The 16,494-nt window shown below is 35.0% G+C and overlaps 2 protein-coding genes across 5 annotated transcripts in view; one reads left to right on the top strand and one right to left on the bottom strand.

The window, feature by feature from the left end:
• fam81b (family with sequence similarity 81 member B) overlaps positions 1–1,174 on the bottom strand; it is a 36,383-nt gene extending 35,209 nt beyond the window's left edge. For 2 of the 4 annotated variants that reach the window (XM_073951407.1, XM_073951409.1), the window contains exons 1-2: positions 271–1,147; positions 76–129 (exon numbers count right to left, since the gene is read on the bottom strand). The gene's annotated coding sequence lies outside the window, so the exon portion shown is untranslated. Of the gene's footprint in view, positions 1–75 lie in introns of all 4 variants that reach the window. The other 2 variants (XM_073951405.1, XM_073951408.1) reach the window with 2 other exon arrangements.
• Positions 322–960, top strand: zgc:194908. The gene has a single exon (NM_001135983.1). The coding sequence runs from the start codon at positions 391–393 to the stop codon at positions 916–918; it is 528 nt and encodes a 175-aa protein (NP_001129455.1). The 5' UTR covers positions 322–390; the 3' UTR covers positions 919–960.
• Positions 1,175–16,494: the final 15,320 nt, after the last annotated feature.

The raw sequence follows: 16,494 nt of genomic DNA, 5'->3' as shown, positions 1-16,494 counted from the left end.
ATTGGTGTACTGGCTTTTTCTTGGGTTACTGTCAGGTCATTAAGTCATTAAAGAGTGAATCAGATACACATTCACGTTTTCTCAGGTAATCCTCGTCCGTGACTACTCTTCAGATCTGACCACACAGCTCTTTTATTAAAACAAACAAACAATTGGACAGATAATAAGGTATCTCTGCAGACTTAAATGTTAAGAAGCTGTGAAAACACTTTAGATTGTGTCACAAGTGTCGACACATATATCCAGATAAAGTGAATGTGTTTTAAGTGCCTGAGTGTCATCGGTGATCAAGAGCACGCGCTCCTGTGCGCTCGCCCGCGCGCTTCAGTGTCTCTGGCGCTCCGCGCGCTGACAGCCTGCTGCCGCCGCTGCTGCTGCTGGACGGCAACTATGGAGGAGAAACACAAGGATGAAAGCGCCAAAGACCCGCAGTCATCGTCCTACCAGAGGAGAATGTGGAGGAATTTCCAAGAGAAGACCAAACCGTTTTTGAGCCCCAAACTGGGATCCGAAAGACGCAGCGCGGATGCTAAAAAAGAAAGCGGCTTGTGGATGTTTAAAAGAAAGAAGAAACAGGTCCTGGACCGGGTCTTCTCGTCCTCGCAGCCCAATCTGTGCTGCTCAACTCCTCCGGCTTTCGCAGGGACCAGAACTCTGTGCGAAGAGCCGGATTCCGGCGCCGCTAAAGGGCTCGGGATCTCACCGCTGGCCGTTACTGATGGAGCGTCAGTCAGTAAACCGGAGATTTCCGTATCCGCGCATGGGAGTCCGAAGCTACTGGTCTCCCATCTGGCGATGTCCCAGCAGAAGAGCTCGTCCTTGGGCTCGTCGTGCTTCGAGAAGCTGGTGGTGGACTCGGCAGCATCCAGCGAGGACGAGCTTGCTAAAAACGCCAGTGACCTGGTAAGAGTGAAGTGATTTTAAAACACAAGGTGATCAGAAAGTGACCCGAGTGTGTGCTTTTTTTGAATGAAGATGAAATCGATTCAGCTTCACATTTCTTTCGTGTTATATCAAGTTTAACAGCAACATCTCTTCATTTTCTAATTCGAAAACTGAATATTGTCTTGTCATCTTTAGTTGGGTTATGGGTTATTGGTTTAGACAGCAGTTGACATTAAACGTGTTGACTGATCTGTCAATGTGTGGTGCTGCTGCTTCCTCTTTTGTGTACAAATGTAGTAGTAGAGTAAGTAAGAGGTTTACAGTGCATTATTATAATACTCACCATTTTCACTCACGTGTCACACTACACACTGTATGGTTCCATATAGTATGATTTGCTATTCTTATTATAAACTAACTTCTCTTTTCTCAGACATTTTTGCAATCACTTTTAACTATATGATTTGTGGTGATCACATTATGTTGTTTCCCCTTAGAAGTTCGAATAGGCAGAGAGACATGTATTGTTCATCACATCAGGATTCCCACAATACATTTCCACAACAGTTCTTAGATTTTTATTATTTATTATCAGATAAGGGACTTAAATTTTATTTTTAAAAATATAGTGCACTACAAACACAGTTTGGATCAGATTTAATTTAATAGACTATTTTGAGGGATGTAAACAAAAACAAAAAAAACAAAAAATGGCCCGAATGTATTTCCTGTTTTACGTTTTTATTTTTTTTAATATATTCAGAGAATCCAAAAAGAGCCACATATTAATAAATAATGTTATGAAAGTTGTTTTGATATTAAGTTGATTGAATTGCGTGGTGTTACAGTTATGAAATAGTTTGATAACAAACAGGAAATGTTCATGGGTCAATGACATGACCACATTGAAATGGTCTATAGAGTAGATCATAAATCAGGCCAGTAGCCAGGGGGGGGTTCCGATGGATCAGAAGACCCCCCCCTCCCCACGTACAGAGGTCCAGTATTGTTCCATACATGAGCTAATTTGTCCTTTTTTTGACTGTTATGCCATCATAAATTATCAAAATAATACATCAAAAAAGGCTTTATTACCAAGCAGAATCTGTTGCAAGTTAAGTTAACTTTCACTGTATTGTTGTTATAGAGAAAACATTTTATGAGAAACTTTTATTCTAAATCTTGGACCTTATTCTTCAAAGAAACAATGATCAATAAAAAGATTTGAAGCACCAAAGCTATTAATATATTAATACTAATTAGGCTATTGTTGTTATCCACGACTTTCCAAGTGCACCTTTTTACAAGAGAGGCTAGAAAAATGGTGAAGCTCTACATTTTTAATATTTTTTAATTTTTATTTTTAATATACTTATGGAAAAATTCTGAGGCCACAGTTTTAAATTTAAAACTTTTAACAGATTGCTATTTTCCCCCCTAGTGATACATCATAAAGTAGCTTAAAAATAAGTAGCCTATTTTTCATATTTTTTTATTCTAAATCTTTAGAAAATGTTTTTGGTACATCAAAAAGTGTGACTATCAGATAAGCTAATCCAGCAAAAAAAAATCACCCTAAATTACAGTATTAAACATCCTAATTAAATAGAAAATGAGGTGCATAACTGCAAAAAGATTTACTTTTGAGAACAAAGAACCACCCCTTTCACCAAACTCCCTACGGGCCTGTAAATGTCTGATGCTATTAAATATCCCATGACTGAAAAGGATAGTTCAATTTAATTCAATGTTTATTGCTATCGCGCATTTACAATGTAGATTGTGTCAAAGCAGTTTAACATAGAAGTCTTGACATGTCAGTCCTGTTTTTAGATTTTTAAGTTCAGTTTAGTTCAGTTCAGTGTGGTTTAATTTTCACTGCTAAAAAACATCAATGTGCAGCTCCACAAGTCCCAAACCAAGCAAGCCAGTGGCTACAGTGGCAAGGAACAAACTTCACCAAGAGTTCACCCAAAACTGAAAATGCTGTCATCATTTACTCACCCTTCGCCTGTTACAAACCTGTTTGAGTTTCTTTTTTTGTTGAACACACAGTAAGTAATTTTGAAACATGTTAAAAACAAGTCAATTGCAACAATTTTCTAACTTCTTATGTGTTCAACAGAAAAAAGAAAACTCATGGAGGTATGGAACCACATGAGGGTAAAATGATGATAATCTCACTCTTAAAAAAATATGCCCATGATCTGGCGTTGGTTTCCTGTCAGGAAGAAATGAATAGCTCCTTATATTTCAAATGTATTAATAGCATCACAGATTGGCTAGGCAAATGTTCATTACATCTTAATATTCGAAAAACAAAAGAACTATGTCTGGGGAGTCAAAGAAAAGTAGCAGATACTAGATTTTATAAACCAGTCACCATAAATAGAAATAGTAGTGCAGGTCTTAAATTTGAAGTATTTTGGCACAATTAATGACAATAAACTGAATTTTGATTGTAAAGTAGAGGCTGTTTATAAGAAGGCTAGTCAGCTCAGTCTCCTCCGCAAGTTGAAAATTTTGGATGTTAGTACACAGACTTTAAACACGGCATATAGATCATAAATAGAGGGTGTTCTCACATATACTGTAGTATTGTTTCATGGTTTGGTAACACAACACTTAAACAGAAGAAGAAATTATTGCAAATGATCAATCAGGCAAATAAGAAAACTGGTTACAAACAACATTTGCTGCAGATCTTTACAATTTTTAAAGATAATACGCATGCCCTTCAATCAGCTTTTGAAATGTTACCATCAGGATTTAAGTTTAAAGTTCCTAGAGCCTGAAAAAATGCTTATAAAAAGTCATTTATCCCAGTTGCAGTTGTATTAAATCAGATCATTGTTTGATGTGAATGATGCTGTTGTTAAGAACGATCTGCTGCAATATGTATGGGGCTATGTTTTTAATTCTTTGGCTTTGGCTTTGGTTGGCTTGAAGAGTGTTGCTATTATGTGATTGTTGTATGAATGTATGTACACTACCGGTCAAAAGTTTGGGGTCAGGTTTTTTTGTAATGTTTTTTTTTTCAGGAAAATTATTCTGTTAATCAAGGTGACATTTATTAAATGTAAAAAAAAAAGTTAAATATTTATAAAAAAATTTAAATAACTGCTTTCTTATTGTATGTAGTTTCAAATGAAATTAATAATCCATTCATAATTGCTTTTATCACTATTACCAATAATAATAATACTAATACTAATAATAATAATAATAATAATAACAATTATTATTATTATTAATAATAATATTAGAGTGATTTCTGAAGACTCCCAGGTTCGCATGGGTTTCCTCCGTGTGCTCCGGTTTCCCCCACAAGTCCAAAGACATGTGGTACAGGTGAATTGAATAAGCTAAATTGTCTGTAGTGTACGAGTGTAAATGAGTGTGTACAGATGGGTTTCCCAGTGATGGGTTGCAGCTGGAAGGGCATCCACTGCGTAAAACATATGCTGGAATAGTTGGCGGTTCATTCCGCTGTGGCAACCCCTGATAAATACAGAACTAAGCTGAAGGAAAATGAATGAATGAGTGACACCTATTTAGAACTTTTTTCACAATGTACTAATGCCAACAAATGTAACCTTACTGTAATGTCTGGAAGCAAACCCATTTTTTTCTTATAAAGTGTGATTTTCTTTAAAAGAAATGAGGATTAGTTTGACATTCACACATTTAGTAAGTGTGACTCCCAAACTTTCCTGAGTGGGCCCGGCATGTCTCAACAGAAAAAATTACTTTTGTATAGTAAGTTCTCTCACAGTTTGACATAGGTGAATGCACTAATGCAAATTTGAGCATTTATTTTTCTATTTCTTCGCCATTGTATCCTAAAAGCAAGGTTGGATAATAACACAGTTTTATTGTTTCTTATGAAACCTTAACTGTTGGTATTATTAACACGTACAGTAGCAGCTCTTGTGGTTTAACGGACTTCACATATAAATGAGGTATGAAATGACACCATCTGTCTTAATGAAGCAGTTACACGCTACAAAACAAATGGCTGAACGCAAATGGCAAAAGTTACACAACTGAAAGTATATACTTCTTTGAAAAACGTAAAAAAAAATCATGCTTTTTTTATGAAGCTGGTCAGCTGTAACAGTTGTCGACTCTTATTTTGTGTGTTTTTTTGTGTATGTATAGTTCCTATTTGCTTTACTTTCCTAGTGTGTGCTGATATGTTTTCTGATAATTGACTAATTTAGTCAGATGTATTGTACTAAATTGTACTAGATGATATAGTGGACTGTTTTTTCAGGTTACTTACTAAGATACTAGGTCATGGTGTTCTGAGTTTGTGGTCTTTTAAATTCTTTGCTCTACTATTGAGAAGTGGTTTTGTTAATGTGGTAAATCTGCTTCCCTGAATCCAAGCCTCTGCTTTCTCTTGCCTGCATACGGTGACAGTCACCTTGTAGGCATTATCGCCTTCAGGCAAATTTTAATTAACAGGAAAAAAAATGAAACCATAAATCAGCAGTCACACAGTGAATATTTTATTAATGCTATATGAGCTCAGCATAAACAGGACTTTATGAAGTTTAGAAAATTACTTCTGTGCAGGATTAAGAAAGGTGTCAGGTGTTTTACTAAGCAATAGCTATATTTGTCAGCTATATTTCAGACAATAGAAAAGCTAGAGAAAGCAATATTGCATTTCAAAGCAATTCTCTTGTTAACAGTACTGGTTAAAGTACTGACTTTCAAATTGACCTTGTTGTGGAAAGAAAAACAAAAAGAAAATTTTAGCATATAATTTTCTTATTCTTGTGCTATTGTAAACACACACACAAAACAATGCATTTATTACAGAGTTTATTCATCTTTGTTAACATTAGCTAGTTTCTAAAGTCAACTAGTTTTGGTTAAGCATTTACACTACCTGACAAAAGTCTTGTTGTCGATCCCAGTTGTAAGAGCAACGAATAATACTAGACTTCTAGTTGATAATTTGGAAAAGTGGCAGATTTTCCCAGATGAATTATCTGTTGAACTGCATCCCAATCATCACAAATACTGCAGAAGACCTATTGAAACCCACATGGACCCAAGCTTCTCACAGAAATCAGTCAAGTTTGTTGAAGGAAAAATCATGCTTTGGGGTTACATTTTGTATTGGGGCATGCGAGAGATCTGCAGAGCAGATGGGAACATCAACAGCCTGAGGTATCAAGATGTTTGTGATGCCCATTACATTACAAACCCCAGGAGAGGGCAAATTCTTCAGCAGGATAGCGCTCTTTCTCATACTTCAGCCTCCACATCAAAGTTCCTGAAAGCAAAGAAGGTAAAGGTGCTCCAGTATTGTCCAGCCCAGTCACCCGACATAAACATTATTGAGCATGTCTGCGGTAAGATGAAGGAGGAAGCATTGAAGATGAATTCAAAGTATCTTGATGAACTCTGGGAGTCCTGCAAGAATGTTTCTTTGCCATTCCAGATGGCTTTATTAAGTTATTTGAGTCATTGCAGAGATGTATGGATGCAGTCCTCTAAGCTCATGGGTGTTATACACAATATTAATACCTTTTCCACTGCACCATGACTTTATATTATTTACTGTACATTATTCCTGTTAAGGAACTTTTGTCTTAGCAAGTCAGACCTTACTGTCCTAATTAAATAATTATGAATTAAGGCATGAACATACTTTATTTACTAAAAATAAGCATAATATAGAGGCCTTTGACTTTCGTATAAGCCACTTATGATACCAAATGATCAACTAGAAGTCAAATTATTATTTGTTGTTTCAAAACTTCGATAGGCACAAGACTTTTGTCAGGTAGTGTGTCTAAAAACTGGTAAGCGTCCTTATATCTAAAATGTAATGCATAACTACTAGTATACAGTATAACAATACATACTCACAACTTTAGTTTGACTGTATGCTTTAAACATTTAAATGTAATCTTTTAGGTTAAATTAAATGTACCAGTGGTGCTTCCAGTCCTTTCTTGCTGATAAAATATATGGAACAAATGGACTGTTAGGTAAATACCGTCTAAATATCCACATCAACAACCACTCTTTTGGTTTTTATAGTGAGAAACCACTGCTTGCAGTTCATTGTAAATGATTGTCTGAATCAACTAAATTGAATCGTGAACAAATCAGACTATATCGACGTCTAGCTTGACCTGATTAGATCAAAACCAGTAAATCTGTGAAAAAGCTGATAGCAAACTTACAACATGATTGCTAAAATACTGTCAAGGAAAATGACTTTCAGGTCTGTGCGTGGAAACCCCAATAGGCAAACAAGCATTTATCAGTAAATAACAGGCACAGAATTATTTCACTACAGGATTTTTGCCTCAGTAACAAGGGTCCACCATTGCCTCGGGATACAAGGTTCATATTGCTTATATGCAGTTTGAATTAGGTTTCTCATATGAAGACTTTAATGGAAAGATCCAAATCTGTGCATGAAATATGATACAGTATGTGGTTCGAGAAGTTCTGTGAAGGCAGTGAAAGAATCCGTGACCCATTTAGCCTGATCCATAATTAAACCCTCCACCATATCTTTTCCTCTATAACAATTATATAATACCTGACTGTCAAACCGAGCTTCTTCTGCGTGCTGTTTTGAAAATGTAACAGATATGGAGCTTATTTCTCATGAATTATAGAGATATCTATCTGTTCGATTTCTGTTTGGAGCAAAACAGATTACATAAGGTCATAAGTGAAGTGCGTGTACAAGCGTTACAGCTCTTGTGTCGCGTCATCACATTTTTATTACCTCATCATGATGGTTTCTGCCATCGACTGTGAGTTGAAGAAGCTGCTGGCACCTGGCAGCCAATACTTTCTGGCTTTCAGACAACAATAATTTTTGCTAAAATGCTGACTTGTTTTAATAGTGTCAGGGCTGCATAGTCTTTAAATATTAAGGCTGTCCATTTAGGTTCATACAAGTAGTTATAGATATAAAAAAAACAATAACATTTAAATTAAATCATCTACTTATGCCTCTATGTACAGTAAGTGGGGTGTTTTTTCATTTTCATCCACTCATAATGGACTATTTTGGTCGAGAAGTTTAGGGAAAATTGATTAAGGCTATAAGTACGGTGGCTGAGAGAGTTTGACATGCTGCAATTTAAGACAACACATACAATTAAAAAAAGATGTCAGCAAATAAGAAAAGATCTTCCTTTGTTTGAAAAAACATCGGAACACAATGGAAATGGTTCAAGTGGACCAAAAAATGCCGCTGTGCCATGACTATTGCTCACTGAAGTTGTAGGTGATCTTTGAAAGGTTTATTTGTTTGTTTATTTTAATATCCAGATTCCCTTGTCTTTTGTATTTTATTTTATTTATTTTGTATTTTGTTTTTATTGTATTTTAGTCAAAAAAACCATAACCTAATTAGCTGGGTCTGTCATGTTTTTGGGTCCTCTTGAAATATTTCCATTGTGTTCGGTGCTATTTGAAAGTGTCGTGAGCAAATGCAGTTTTTTAAAAATGTGTTTGCGTTGTGACGATTTGCAGCACGTGTTAAGATTAAAATTAAGATTTTTTTGTAATAGCATGTGTTTTTACTTTAACATAGGCTCATTTTTAAAACGTAGCCCTATATAGATTTCTGGAGTTCGCGAAATATAGCGTATCGCTGCATTTCGTCTTAAAAATGAACGCTACAGGGTGGGATGATGCCTTTCCTTTTCTTGATTACCAGCTTACTGCTTTCCTTCGTATGAACAGCTTTCCCACTGTTACAAGTTTGTCCAGTTAGTACGTCATGTACGTAAGTTCCAGCCAAGAACGCTTCCAGAAAGCAGATAAGACAAAAAGAGAATCCCAAAAAAATAAAATAAACAACTAAATAACTTGTGAGAATGTGGTAAAACGTGGTAAAAGGAAAGTGGGTGGGCCAGTCAATCTGTCAGTCATTTAATTAGTAAATCAGTCAGTCGACAGCGGACTCCAGTGGATGTACGTGAGAACAGCGGCACAAATGGCACTCGTGAGAGAAATTTAAGATCTTAAAAAAATTACACAGTGGCCTCTGGTGGATTCGTGAAAACTTTTTCATTCATTCATTCATTTTCTTTTCGGCTTAGTCCCTTTATTAATCGGGGGTCGCCACAGCGAAATGAACCGCCAACTTATCCAGCACATGTTTTACTTCCAGCCGCAACCCATCCCTGGGAATTCATGAAAACATTCGCTAAAAAACTTACCTCTTAAGACGTATTTGCCGCTCTCCATAAATGTATATAGGGTACTTTTTCAAGATTAGCCTGGGCTGGTTTTCTGAATTGCAGCACGTTAAGCTCTCTCCGCCCACTGTATATATAACTGCTGATTTCCGGTTACTTTCTTTTTGAACAAATCTTATACTGGTAGTTTTAAAAGGCCTAAATTTTACACAGTTAGAAAAAATATTACAGGTACAGTAAAAAAGTCAATAAGTTGTGTAAATGCATATTTTTACAGAAATTGTCAGTAGCTTGTGATTCATGTGTTTAAAATATTTAAAATTGAGCTCTTCAGGTTTAATAAAGTGACTTTTTACGTTTAAAGTGGAGTTTTCTGGGTTGCCCATGTACTGTAAATTCTTTTACAAAAAGCGGAATTAGATGTAGGAATATTTTGTGTTATTTTACAAATTTAGTTTTTTAGTCTGCAGTGCTATATTTGTTTATTACCAGTTGTGTGAATGTGTATTGTAACAGAAATTGTGACTTATGTGTGGTTTTAATCTTGTGATTTATTTATGGTTATTTATTGTATCACAAGACTCATTAACTTATGGCATTGTGCTGTAAATTATAGTAGCCTCCATGTAGTCAGTATATTTATAGATATCATTATACAACATTTAAAAATCTTCACACAGGTAAACCTATAACCATTTCCATGAAGGGGGTTTTAAATGGCAAAATAATGATAATTGTTTACCTCATTACATTCTTTTGCATTAATACATATGTTGGAAAAATAAGTCAAGAACTCAAGTCAACTTACTGTCGACAATCATAGTAAATTATCCTATAGCTGCACATGTTATTGATTTTAACCATACAATTACCCCTCTTCATTATGTACAAGAATCGAAAAGGTGTCTCGGAGAGGGGAGGCTAATTGGATACATAAATAAAATACTGTAAAATACTCCAAATGCCTGATGCAGTGTGCCATATCGATATGTCAATGCTATTGGAAAAAGTGAACTTAATATTGTGAAAAGTGAAGTGGAGGAGTATGTTATTTTCTTGATGTTCGTATAATTGTCTCTCTTAAGGTTAATTATTTAGGTTGAATTGAAATTGTTCACACCTGTGAGTAATTGTGTCTATTTATGTCTCTCTATACCATGCAAGAAAGCATACATTGGAAAAGGTAATTGGTGGCCGAAACATTGCTAAGAAACTTATTAACAGAGTGTGCGGTCACCTAATTTTGATGGCCTCTGACCTGCACCTTGTATGGATTTGTAAAGTAAGTTAGGGTCAAAAACAAGTAATAAATGATTAAATTAATTAATTAATATAGTTCTTTTAATGTCTAGTTCTTTTAATGTGAGTGCTGTACACTCAAAGAACTTTACATTAAAATGTAATGTGTATATTTATATAGCGCATTTATTGTGTATGGCCATACACCCAAAGCGCTTCACAATCATGAGGGGGGGTCTCTCCACATCGTCACCAGTGTGCAGCATCCACTTGGATGATGCGACGGCAGCCACAGGACAATGGCGCCAGTGTACTCACCACACACCAGCTTTTTGGTGGAGTGGAGAGACAGTGGTAGAGCCAATTCGGTGGATGGGGATGATTGGGAGACCATGATCGTAAGGGGCCGATAGAGGGACTTTGAACACCAATTAATCCGTTTTTTTTTAATCTAGTTTTTTACCTAGTTTTCAGATTTTACCACATTCTCATCCTGTTATTTACTTGATTAATTTATTTTTTGAGTTTTGTTTTTGTCTTACCTGCTTTCTGGAACCGTTCTCCACCGGACTCGAACCCTGTTGCCGCACTCAACTCCATTCTGTGTCTTAAGCCTGCCAACATACATGTTGAGCTACCGGACAAACTGATAACAACAGAAAATACATCTGTCTTTACGAATGTAAGCGGTCAGCTGGTAAATTGGAAAAGAAATGGCATCATAACCAACCCCCATCCCCATAATTTGCGATCTCCAGAAACGTATATAGGGCTACGTTTTCAAAATGAGCCTTTGTTGTAATTTTTAATGTGACTAATAGAAACAAATTTATACAGTGTTTGGATTTCTAAATACTGTATAACAGTGCTTCTCAAACTTTTTTTTATCAAGTACCACCTCAGAAAAAAATGGTCTCTCTAAGTACCACCAAAATGAGCAGTATTGAAATACAATAGCGTAGTAGGCCCAGTAAAGCAGCTACAACTCTGCACAGTAAAAAAAAAACGTGGCAGATTACCTCAGAAATATAGGCTGTATGTCATGTAGATAATTTTTGATAAATGTTAAAATGTGTGTAGCATGTACATGACATATTTCATTCCTCCGGGTACCACTAGAAGGAAGCCTGCGTACCACTAGTGGTACACGTACCACAGTTTGAGAACCACTGCTGTATGAAATACATTTATAATTCATTGAATCATTCATTTAACAAACTAATTCAAAAGCACTAAATCGTTCTACTGTCTGCTCAAAGATTTCATATGAAACTGTTTTCACCGTTAAAGCAATGCTTATATTAAATTATTGCAAGCTAACAAAAACTTTGTATATAATGTAAAATTACATAATATTAACTGGTTGTTTATTGCAAAGTTTTGTAAAAGCAGTTTCAGATGTGTAAGTAATTGTATTGAACCGTTATGTTTGTTTCTCGAATCTGATTGGCTGATAGCCATGCGATATTCTCATAATGCCAGTACTCGTAAAGCCTCATCACCCTTATGTATTATTCCACCCACATAGAGTGACAGCAGATCAATAAACTCAATACAGTTTGACAAATATTGCAGCTGTTGGACAACATCATGTACTTTTGAGGCTTTTTAGGCAAGAATGTAGTTGTTTAGATTGCAACTATGCAGTTTATTTATAAGGACAGTGCCTATTTTAAATATTTATAATTTTGGTGATTCAGCGCGTTGGCATCCATCAGCCTGTTATACTGAGCAGAGGAAAGACATTCTGTCACAAGGTGGTGACAGCATCAGCATAATTTGCCCTTAGAGGAGAAAAGATTGGCCTAATATCAAACTACAGCTAATCAAATCATTATAAAACAGGTAAGTGACATTCTAAGTTGATCTCTCTCTCTCTTTTGTATGTTGTAGTGCTGTATTTATACCATGGTAATAGTAGTGTATTGAGTGTGAGATGAGACTCACATATCAGCAATGTATGTATGTATGTGTTGGCCATTCTTTGTATAACCCTGAGTTACTTTTTGGCTGGCCATCTGTTTGTTTTTAATGAGTCTCCTGTTTTTCCTGTTCAGTAAAAAGAAAGAAGAAATACCCTCATGTGTTTATTGTTTGTACTCTTCGCAAACATAACAGTAATTTGGTAGTGATTGCGCTGATTTGGTTTTTTGTGGGTTAATTATTGTGATAACCCGATTGCAACAGAGAAATATCCTACTGGGAAATGTCTCTAGACTGATGGCATTACATGCTGTTCAGCCTTACAATCTTAAAATGTAAGCAAAATCATCTGTTTTCTCATCACGTTAGACATTATGCTAGAGAATCATTCATATACTAGCTCTTAAGTGACGTTTGTGAATTAGCAACATTTTCTGCTGATCTAACATCAGCTGCAGATGTGAATGAACAGCGGTAGAAAGTAGTTTTGCATACAAATGACTTTTAGACTCTCCATGTTGGATTTTTCTTTTTTATATACATGATTAGGTCATTGAACTGTTGTATAAACGCAATGTCACACTTGTAGCAGTGCGATATGGCTGTATATTGTCACTGGTCGGACACTAAGGCACTCAGCCTGCGGGCTCGTGCTAACGTAGGCCTCCCACTAGTACCAATATACTGCCATATCGCACTGCTACTCGTGTGATATTGCTCATTTACGCAGTGCTAGTATTAAAATCATCTACAATTTAGCTTGCTTGGGATTCTGTGTTTTGACTTGAAATGCCATTTTGTAAAAAAAAAAATTTTCAGCTTTTTAAAGAAAAAACTGTTTTGAGAAAAAGTATTTTTTAATTTACTCATGGCCTTACAGTATTCATTATATAGCCTAATACAGTTTCTGTGAAGCCACATCATCTCTGATGTTTTGACACACATGCTAATGGATATAGTGGGTCATTCAAAGGCTAATGAATCTTCACTACTACATGTAGGCTACCTTCATTTTTGTTAAAGGTTTCTGCTGCAGTGGTCTTTGAATGTTTTTCTTTCATTAGTCTGATTTAAACATCAAGCTTGTATTTTTCAATGGTTACAATAAACAGTGCTGGCTTAGCTTTAGCAGTGCAATTCTGTTGGCACAAATGTTTCAATGTACTATGAGTAACAACTCCAGTCGGTTTATTTTCTGCGTTTGAGATTCATTTCCTGACACAAAGATGGTAAACCACAATAGGTTGGGTTTATTTGTGACTCTTGATCATCAGTGTGAATGCTCTTAACCATCAAAGTTTTCTATCAACATCCTGTCTCTGGGGCTTATAGGAAATGATCTCAAATGTGCAAAAGACACAACATCAGTGGAACATTTGCTCTGAGCCCGCTTGGCTTCAAACTGTAGTATTTCTATCGCCTGGAGCAGAAATAACAGAGTAACATCCTTATTACCTGACCGAATGAGATAGATGCACAAACTCGAATGACTCAGGAGTTTTTCTAGATCTATACTGTGGACTGTGTAGTGTTGTTATCTTAAATGTAGTTGTTGTTTTTTTATTTGATGAGCAGTGGCTGTAGTAGATAGGACTAAAACAAAATGCTGGTTTGAAAGAAATGTTTATTTACAGTTGAAGTCAGAATGATTAGCCCCCTGAATTATTAGCCCCCCTGTTTATTTTTCCCCCAATTTCTGTTTAACGTAGAGAAGACTTTTTCAGCATTTAAACATAATAGTTTAAAAAAATGTATCTCTAATAACTGATTTATTTTATCTTTGCTATGATGACGGTAAATAATATTTGACTAGATATTTTTTCAAGACACTTCTATACAGCTTAAAGTGGCATTTAAAGGCTTAACTAGGTTAATTAGGCTAACTAGGCAGGATAAGGTAATTAGGCAAGTTATTGTATACGATGGTTTGTTCTGTAGACTATCTAAAAAAAAATGTTAGGTTAAAAGGGCTAAAAGTTTTGTCCTTAAAATGTTGTTTACAAAAATTTCCTTGCTCTGTTAAACATCATTTGGGAAATATTTAAAAAAGAAAAAAAATCAAAGGGGGGCTAATAATTCTGACTTCAACTGTACATCTTGGGTAATTTTCTTTCAAGTCAAGTGTTACAGTGTTTTTCTTTTGTTATTTGAATTGTCTCCTTTTTTGGTTTATATTCATAACAGGCTTATATATTAATATTTACGTCAGATATTAATGTAAACAGTTTATTTAAATATGCTTTATACAGTCTATTTATTTAACTACTGAGTAATATTTAATATATACATGTACATATTATTAGGGCTGTACAATATCTAACATTTTGATATTTTTTTATTTTGCAATATATATTGCGATATGAACACAATTTTACCAGATAACTTAATATCTCTATTTGGGAATAATTTATAATGTTAGATGGATTAGGATGATTGTGCAATGGGATTGCATCTCCATTAAATCTAATAAACAATCTATAAATTTTTTGCGGCCCTGACACATTTTCTTTGTTGTCTGTGTAAGGCTGTGTGATTTAATGAATCATTGCGATTAGCTAAATGCCAGAGGCTGCAATATGAAATATATGTAATTTAATATCCCCCACACAGAGCAAATGTGTGACTGCCATCTGAGTGTGACTGACATCTGTGTGTCTTACTAGCTAATTAAGTGAACACACTTTCGTTCTGGCCAATCAAAATTGTGCAGTTGAACTATGTGGAACGCCCGCAATAAAAAAACAAACAAACAGTAAAGTGCAAACGAGTTTGATGATTGTGTCTGCCACTTCAGAAGCATTAATAGACGGTTTCAAATCAAAGAAATTCAAATCATTACCATGGTACTATGGGAATATCTTGGTTTCAAAGTCACAGACACCAAACAAAAACAGGTTATTTGTAAGAGCTGTTGCAGAATTGTTGCCAAATGTTGACATAGGTTGAATGTCGTGATATGTTGTGTAGCATCTGTGATAATTATTTTGTTTTTAGACAACATAAGCTACAGAAAGCCATATTAGTTTTACTGAGTGTTCTGTTTACAGTATATATAATTTTAATTATTATTATTTGTAATAAGCTACACTATCATCCTGTTTTGATGTATGGTGATTTTATTTGTGTTTACTGTTTGCTCTAGAGAGTTTCTGAATATTTAAAAACATTTAAATAAATGTTGTAGTTAGTTAATATCTTTTCAGTTTCTTTTTTAACGGTCACTGAATTTCAACAGTAAGAAGCTTTGATACAGAATATTAAGATAAATCTTGACTACAAAATTAAATTGCAAATCAAATCAAAATCGCTATATCCGCCAAAAAAAAATTATTGCAATTATATATTTTCCCCAAATCACACAGCCCTAGGTCTGTGCTATTTGCAGTGTATTTCTGTATTTGCATTTATTGTATTTTCATGCATATGTCATTAGATTGATGAATTATAATTATTTTCTATAAACATTTTAGGGTACCACGACACATGTGTTGTGGTCTGTGCTATTTGCAGTGCATTTCTGTATTTGCATGTGTTGTGAATATTTTCATACATTACAATCTACAAATACGATCAAGAAAATGAGACAATTGAAATAAAGGGTTTTATCATTTCCCGAGTCTAACAGTATTTAAGTAAAGTAAGTAAATGATGAAAATAAAAATAATTCAATAAAATGTTATCGTAGTTGAGGCCACAAGTGGTACCATTTCTTAAACCTGAATAATTTTAATGTCATTATACATTTACAAGAATCAAAAATGCATGCAGATGATAAATTATAATAGAAACTCAACATTGCATACACTCGCGATATGACTATTGCGAATTATCACATTGCGATATCAATGCTGAAACAATATTTTGTGCAGCCCAATATAGTATTATGGTTAGAATAAGCGTTAGGTTTAAGGTTAGCTATAAGTAATTCTGCATAAATTATTGTACTTACTATAGTAATACATGCAACATGTAACAAGGACATCTTAAAATAAGGTGTTACCGATAATAATATTATTTTAAATAATCAGTCAGGTGGTTAACAATATATATATATCTCTGCTTGCTTGCATGGCAGCATATAGCATCTTTCAATTGCAATTATTTCATATTAGATAGAATTATGGGCGAAGCAGTGGCGCTATGGTATTACTATAGTAAGTACAATAATTTATGCAGTAGGTAGTACTGTCACCTTACAGCAAAAAGGTCGCTGGGTCGCTGGTTCGAGCCTCTGCTCAGTTGGCGTTTATGTGTG

Source organism: Danio rerio, chromosome 5 (assembly GCF_049306965.1).
Source record: "Danio rerio strain Tuebingen ecotype United States chromosome 5, GRCz12tu, whole genome shotgun sequence".
In the NCBI taxonomy this organism is placed as follows: Eukaryota; Metazoa; Chordata; class Actinopteri; order Cypriniformes; family Danionidae; genus Danio; species Danio rerio.
The sequence above is the reverse complement of the archived record's forward strand: the minus strand, read 5'-3'. Positions and strand labels throughout refer to the sequence as shown.

Bases quoted from the DNA above. Each gene is read 5' to 3' on its own strand.
- zgc:194908 (NM_001135983.1), top strand. From the start codon at position 391: ATGGAGGAGAAACACAAGGATGAAAGCGCCAAAGACCCGCAGTCATCG.